General features: G+C 46.4%; 2 protein-coding genes across 2 annotated transcripts in view; both read left to right on the top strand.

The window, feature by feature from the left end:
* LOC311323861 (extracellular serine/threonine protein kinase FAM20C-like) overlaps positions 1–1834 on the top strand; it is a gene marked incomplete at its 3' end in the record, with an annotated part of 3249 nt that extends 1415 nt beyond the window's left edge. The window contains exons 5-6 of the mRNA XM_084456161.1: positions 1370–1429; positions 1549–1834. Of these exons, the coding sequence (XP_084312287.1) occupies positions 1370–1429; positions 1549–1834 (346 nt within the window). The remainder of the gene's footprint in view (positions 1–1369; positions 1430–1548) is intronic.
* A 3418-nt stretch (positions 1835–5252) lies between these two features.
* foxl3 (forkhead box L3) lies at positions 5253–7363 on the top strand (the record flags this gene model as incomplete). The annotated part of the gene is made up of 3 exons (XM_084455921.1): positions 5253–5398; positions 6151–6319; positions 6878–7363. 3 exons carry the CDS (start codon positions 5253–5255, stop codon positions 7361–7363), a joined length of 801 nt encoding a protein of 266 aa, XP_084312047.1.
* Between the last annotated feature and the right edge of the window lie 510 nt (positions 7364–7873).

Raw genomic sequence — 7873 nt, 5'->3', positions numbered from 1 at the left:
TGAGTCAGAGTGTGAGACTCTTTAGAGATATGAGTCAGAGTGTGAGACTCTTGAGAGATATGAGTCAGAGGGTGAGACTCTTTAGAGATACGAGTAGGGATGGGAATCGAAAAACGGTTCTTGTTGAGAACCGGTTCCCAGTGAATCGATTAATCGTAAGACAAAATTCTTAACGATTCCGCTATCGATTCCTGTCGTTGCTGCGCATGCGCGATGACGTCACACGCACGATGCCTTGTTTTGTTTTATTACACCGCGGTAGAAGAAGCCAGCAACATGTCGTCTAGGCATAAACGTTCGAAAGTGTGGTTACATTTCACGAGACAAGATGATAACATGGCCACTTGCAATGCTTGCAAAAACCTATATCATCAAAAGGGGGAAATACTACAAATATGCAAAAACATTTGGCCACACAGCATGCGATAACTTTGCAGGAATGCCCCGTTTTTGATGCGCTCCGGAGTGACGACAGCAGCGCAGCTAACGTTAGTGTAGTCGAAGGTAAACTCCTCCAGAGTCCCTGTCTATTGTGTTAGTGCCATTTTTTTAATTGTGTAAACCAGCTTTCACTATATGAATAATCTCCATTTCCATCCAAGTAATTTAGATGATGACGTTCAGAGTCAGGCTAGTGCTAGTCGGTCTGAAAAAATACTGATTTGTTTATGTCAGTTTTATTTTTAGTTCAAGGTGAATACACCTAAAAAACATCACTGTAATTGGCATGTTCAAAGTAGTACATATAAAAGAAAATTAATGTTAATAAACCTGTTTGTACTCTCTTTTACCCAATGAGAATCGATAAGGAATCGGATCGATAAGCAGAATCGAAAATGGAATCGGAATCGCTAAAATCTTTCCCATCCCTAGATATGAGGCAAAGGGTGCGATCCATTAGAGATATGAGTTACACGAGTATAAGTGTGGTATCTCTATCACTGCAGTAGTCTCAACGCCAGACCCATGAGAGTTCTTTCGCTAATACACTATGTAAGCTACGCTAACTACGTTACTGCATGCTGCAGATCTCTCTATGGGTCTGGGACACTTCATGCAAAAATCTGGTGTTCAAATCCTTGCAATTCATTATGTAGTTTGCGGAGCGCAGCGTTTCAACGTAATATTTGAGTCTGGAGAGAGACTATCACTGCAGAGGAAGTATCACAAACCTGTCAATACCACTGTGGAAAATAACGGCACGAGTAACCCAGCTATGATATCATAACCTCTTAGTCCAGTGGTTCATCTTGAAAATGGTTGTCCTTGAATATGTGTTAGTATGGGTTAGGTACAGCGTGTGTTTAGCAGGTGTTTTCCGGCAGCGCCCTGGCGGGTTGTGGTAAGCCCTCTCCCCTCCTCTCTCCAGGTTCGGGAAGCACTCCCACGACGAGGTGTCCATCCTGGTGCCTCTGAGCCAGTGCTGCAGGTCGGTACCATCACCTGCTTCCAAAACCAACACTGTTTACAGTGTTCGTCCACCAGTGGAATATATCATAAATATAATAAAATCATTTCTTTCTTCTTCTGTGAATCCCCCCACCACAGGGTGCGTAAGTCCACCCTCCAGCGCGTGCAGCTGCTGGCCAGGGACGAGCACCGTCTGAGCGCTCTGATGGCCGAGTCCCTCCTGAGGGACCGCTTGGAGCCCGTGCTGATCCAGGCCCACCTCCTGGCCCTGGACCGCCGGCTGGGCCGGGTGGTGGAGGTTCTGGAGCGCTGCATCTCCAAGGACGGCTACGCCAGCGTGGTGGAGGACGACCTGGCCGGCGCCGCGGAGGGGGAGGGGCAGGGGAGGGAGGAGAACAGCCACACCGCCACCAGGGGGAGGTAGCTGCCTCCGGGAGGAGAGGACCAGAGAGGACTGGGGTGGTTTGGACCGGACCAGTCTGGAGTAGAGAAGAGGGGTGCTTTGGAATAGACCAGTCTGGAGATGAGGGGGGTGGTTTGGAATAGACCAGTCTGGAGAAGAGGGGGGTGGTTTGGAATGGACCAATCTGGACAAGGGAGGACTGTTGTGGACCAACCAAGCCTGGACCAAATCGGACCGGACTGGTCGACCCTGGCTCTGCCTAGCCTGGTGTTGACTGGACTGGACTTCACTGAACTGTCTGGAAAGACTGATCTGCTTCAGTCCGGACTGCTCTGGACTGAACCGGTTAGAACCAGACTGGACCACATTCACCCTAGTGGACAACAGTCTGTACTAGACTCTCTCCATCTCCATCTCCAGCCCAGTGGCCCACTACAGCACTATGACTAGGGAAGTCTTACAACACTGTTTGGGAGACTTTTTTGAATTCAGTGAATTCTGAGACTTGAGACTCTGCCAAAACCCTTGGTCCAAACTCCCCCCAGCTAGGGCTGTCACCTGGGCTACAACAAATGTGTGTTTCTACGTGTTTTCGGGACGCCTCACAATCATTCAATCAAGCTTGCGTTGTGGAGAGGACTCCTAGGTGTCTCAGTGGACAAATGGTTTTATTGCATACATTTCTGCGGTGGGTCTTTTCTGTCGTGTCATCTAAGATGGAGATATGTGCTCGGGGTGCCGGTTTACTCCAAAAACGTGTCACAGATCACCTGTCCCAAGATATTTATTGTCATATTTATTGTTTAAAACACACAATGCATCCACCCGTCCACATGTGGTTCGTCAATTTGGACTCAAATTTACTTTAACCAATTGAAACTTTACAGGTGTGCAGTTCTCTATGTGGACAGTAGAGGGCAGCACTAGCACATTAACCGTAAACTTGGCAAAGGCCCTCAAGGAGACCTTGGCCTTCCTATCCAGAATTTCAGTCTCTTGTGTAGGTAATATTCATACAGTACGTTTCTCATTTCTGTTTTTCAGAAAGGATTCAGGACAACAACACTATCTTGCCTTGTTAAAAATACCTAGGTCTATCCACTGACAACATGAACAGAGGGGAAATGTGAATAGTCATCCATGTGAATCCATGTTTACAAAATTGTACATTTCAAAACTCCTTTTTTATGTTCCAAAACCATTTCCTTTCTTAGATTTGTTTGACGGATTCAAGGTTAAATCTTTGGTAGCCTACTAAAACAGGCCTATGCTAGGCTACCAAGGCGCCAAATGTGAGCTTTTTTTTTTATTAGTATTTTTATTTCTTATGGTGTTACGGCCGTATGTCTGCTGTCTAGGTGTTGGTGTGTTTAACGGGATACTTACTTCAGGATGTACATGTCTTTACTTCCAATGGCGGATATACAGGACGCTGGAGTCAGCCTCTCCGCTGTGGCTGGAGCTTATCTAATATAATATAGACTGTAGGAACACCTAGTGCCTGCAATCATAGACATACTTGAATGTTAGGGTTTTATGGCTGAGGGAGTAATTAAGGAAAATATTGTTCCCCAAATCTGATGTTACAAGGTAGAGGAGTTGTGGAGGACCGTGTGTACACATCCCATAGTGTTCTTAGATTTCTGTTGCCATAGTTTCCTTGATACTGTGTGGATGGAGGTCTGGGGACTGTCTATGTAGCTGTAGTTCAAAATGTATTTTTTCATTCGGTTCATTGTTTCTGTGGAGTTTCTTTGCATCATGTTTTAAAGTGCAATAAAGCAAAATGTGCAGAAAAGGAATAAATACATCCTAGTTCAGCTCTACATTGATAATTACAACACAGTCCCGAAGTTGGCTGGATAACAGCACCTCAGACAGAAGCACCATCACCCTCGAATGCCTGCTGGTGAGAAGCCTATTGTGTTGGCCTACAGTCCCAATGAAAACGGCCCTTAGCTCCGGCACACTCTGTTGTATGTTTACAGTTTACAGTCGACTTTGTTTGGATAACCTTTCCCTAGCCCTCACAGCCCCCGGAAAGCGTCTCGGTCCCTGACTGCGTCCGCCGCGCGGCTGCACGGGGCCCGGAGAGAGACAAACATCAGAGGGACAGACAGGGACCGCAGGTCTAACGACCGCTAATCACCGGCTACGGACGGGAAGGACAGAGGAAACGTGGTCATGGGAATGAGCCAGAGACGCGAGGGTAGCCTACTTATCAGATATGACTGTAGGTTTGGGCTTCTCTCGCCCTGCTACACCGATGTAGCCTGTGTGTGATAGAGAAGCTCGTATAATTAAGATACATCTCACTACAAAATCTTATTATGGGGAAGCTCGACTTCATGTAGCCTAGTGATGCTTACACAAACAAGACTGAATCCTACATTTACTTATAGTCTAAATTAGCTCCCTGAGAGGTGTAGCTTAGATTAGCCTACATTTTATAAGAACACAGATAAAGTCACATTTGTATTTACTGCGTAGGCCAACGCCTACATTTGGTGAACTTGAAAAAAAAAAATATTGAAAAATTGTAAACTGGCCCGGAATGTTGACAGATTGTTTTCCGCGGCTCCGTTAGTATTGAAGGAGTAAACACAGTTACCGCGTTTATAAACGGCTTGGTCGCGTAGAGGCGCACAAAGGGCCGCGTTAAAACCGCCTATCTGCGCATCGGGGGCCACACAGGAGGCCCTGCGCCCTGGGCTGTTTCTCCGGTCTGCCTCGCCTCGTGGGACAGCCCAAATGTCCCGTTTAGAGCCCCACGAAATACACATCCCCTCTTTCAGTCACGGAAACACAATTTATGGCTATTATGCAGCATTATAGATTGCATCTACTAAAAAACTCGTCTGTTGACTACAACGTCTGTGACGCATGGTGCCCGAAAGCTGTGGGCGGAAATAGCAGCCGGACACACACACACACACACACACCCCAAAGAGTTAAAAGACGGAGATGTGAGTTTGTTTGTTAATGTTGGATTAGCTGTTCAAGGCATGTTAGGTAGATTAGACTATAAAAAGAAACAAAACAAAACATAAAGTCAACACTCCGAATAGGACTGGCCCAGGACCACCCAGAATCAAAGCCGGGGAGAGAGAGGGACTTTTGGGCTCCGAGTTGATGACGGCCGGGGTTCAGACGTTCAGCGGGTTATATTCGCTGCCCAAGTACCTAATTAGCTGCCTTATCGACGCAGGGCTACCTGGGGACCACTGGTCTGTGAGGAGGGAGAGAGAGGGAGGGAGAGAGGGAGGGAGGGGAGTAGGGGACCCTCAGCAGGCAAGGAGAGAGGTGGAAGTCAAGTCTTCATTCTGAGTGGCAGCCATGGATGGAATTTTCTAGAGTAGAGAACCTTTCAGATTCATAGTTGTGTTTTTAAGCTATTATAATATTGGAGGTGCCAGAAGTCGTCCTTTATTCGAATTAGATGAAGCAGTCTTGTAGTAGTCAGTCTGGGAGTGAAGACATGTTTGATAACTCGCAGTATCCATACAACTGCTTTAACTACGATGGAGACGGATATCCATCCAGCAGCACGGATGAAGACAAGAAGATCTGCCGACCTGCTTACAGGTATGATGCTTGTGTTTATGAATTATCCAGCTTTACTGTCCGATTATCATTCAAAAAATGTATTGGCAAATTTACAGTGTATTGCAAATATAGGCTAGATTTGCATTATTGATTTAATTCAATATTGTTAATTGGCTGTATTAATTGAAACACAAATCATTTACTTTACTTCTGTTATAGGCTATCACCAATAAATCAATTCAGTGCAATTGGTATCTTAATTTGACATTAGATTTTGGATATTATATTTCCTGAGATATGGTTAGTCTCACAGAGCAGTCAAAGTATTTTTTTTCTTTAGAATATGAGGAAAAACTGTGACTCATCAAAAGAAAGCTCATGAGTTGCAAAAAAAAAAATGAATTTTTTGATTGAGAATATAATTTTGATCTCACAGACAACCACTATAGAATACTGATAATCAAAATGATAATATGTAGGCGACTGGAAATCAAAACTCATTGCGCCTCAGTGATCCTCTGTCAGTTTATCAAAATACAAAGTCAACATTCAACTGTCTATTTCCCTCTGTCTGTCTGAGCTGCAGATCTGGTCTGTCCCCTCCCCCTGGCCCAGAGAGGAAAACTCTACATCTGTGAATTTCTCATTGCCTTTGATGTCCTTACATACAAATTCAACATTCAATGCCTTTTTGTCATCCTCTCTCCCTTTCTCTCTCTCTATCTCTCTCTCTCTCTCTCTCTCACACACACACACACACACACACACACACACACACACACACATAATAGCTACATAGCTCTGATAGCCATGGCCATCCAGCAGAGTCCGGAGCAGCGGGTCACCCTGTCAGGGATCTACGACTTCATCATGAGGCGCTTCCCCTACTACCGGTCCAACCAGCGCGCCTGGCAGAACTCCATACGACACAACCTCTCACTCAACAGCTGCTTCATCAAGGTACACACACACGCGGGGAAATAAATACACAAAAGACACGCACAATCCACTGTACCTGCTGAGGGCCGGAAACACAACATCTTGTAGATCAGGAAAAATATATTTCCGCACACCAGATAGCTCCCATTAAAAATGATTGTTTTTATTGCAAAACATGATGTTTCGAGCACAAAGGCTCTTCCTCAGACTTCCTTTTTAATGGGAGCTATCTGGTGTGTGGAACTCTATTTTTCCTTATACACACGCTGAGACACACATCACACTGAGACGACTTGGGCGATTTCATTAGATTAAGCATACAGCAACCATATATAATATGTGTCACTTGCAAACTTGAGAGACTCCAAAGAAATTCCCAAACTTCCAAAGTGTTGATAATTATTGCGCTCTTCACATAAAGATGAGTCTGATTGGGGATGGTCATGTAAATGAAGATCTAGTCCTACGAGGGGGAGGGGTGGATGGAATATCAGATAATAAATGCAGTCTTTTCGGGGCGAGTCTTCAGATCTGCTTCTCAGAATCAGAATCAGACTGTGTGTTCTGTTCTGCCCCGAGGTTCCGCGGACGGAGGGGAACGAGAAGGGGAAGGGGAACTACTGGAGCTTTGCAGCGGGCTGCGAGTCCATGCTGGACCTGTTTGAGAACGGGAACTTCCGTCGCCGCCGCCGCCGCCGCACCATGAAGATGGGCTTCCGTGATTCGGGCGAGCCGTTCCTCCCCGTGCACGACAACAGCAGCAGCAACAACAATAACAACAACCACGCCAACAACAACAATCAGCACGGACCCTCTGACAGGCCCTCCGGCCCTAACCCCTCCCCTTGCCCTTCGACCCCGGGCCACAGAGCCGCTCAGCAGCAGATCCAGCTCAACCCAAACCCCGCCCACCAGGGTAACAAACCGGAACCGGAGATCAAGTTCAGTATCGACTACATCCTGTCCACTCCGGCCCCGCCCCTGCCGGGGTTCAGACCCCCCGCGGGCCCCCCCATACACGCCCTGGAGCCCCAACAACTCAACCTGCACTTCTGGACCCTGTGAGAACGTTCCGGAACACACTCCTCCAGAATGGAATGTGAACGCATTCTAGAACAGACTCAACCCCCTAATGTGTCTGCAATGGGAAACTGAAGGACATCTAAAGGCAGAGTTCGTCTTTAGAGTTTTATTGACTTCAAAAGAAAAGAACAACGGTGTTGTGTTCTGGGTCTTTGCGGTCGAACCAGTGGGCGTGTACGTCATGTGTTTCTTTATGTACAGTCCCTCACACACCACTAACATGGAATATGTACAGTGCTAATTGCAACACCTGTGGTCCTGTGTCCTGTGCTTGAATAGATTAGGTTCCCAGTCCATGAGAAGGAGGTGTCGTTCTATAATCACTACAGGCTCTCTGTTGAGAAACATACAGGCCAATCACGGCGCTCAATCAGACCAGCCTCTGTCCAATCCTGTTAATCTCTCCTGTTGACCTTTTCAAACCGGCTAGGCCGTCGTCGTCCAGTCTGACCCAGAGAGACCTATTATGATATCTTCCATTCATAAAGGTAA

The sequence above is a fragment of the Borostomias antarcticus genome, assembly GCF_949987555.1.
Source record: "Borostomias antarcticus genome assembly, chromosome: 22".
Taxonomy (NCBI): Eukaryota; Metazoa; Chordata; class Actinopteri; order Stomiiformes; family Stomiidae; genus Borostomias; species Borostomias antarcticus.
This window is presented reverse-complemented; position numbering and strand designations above follow the sequence as displayed.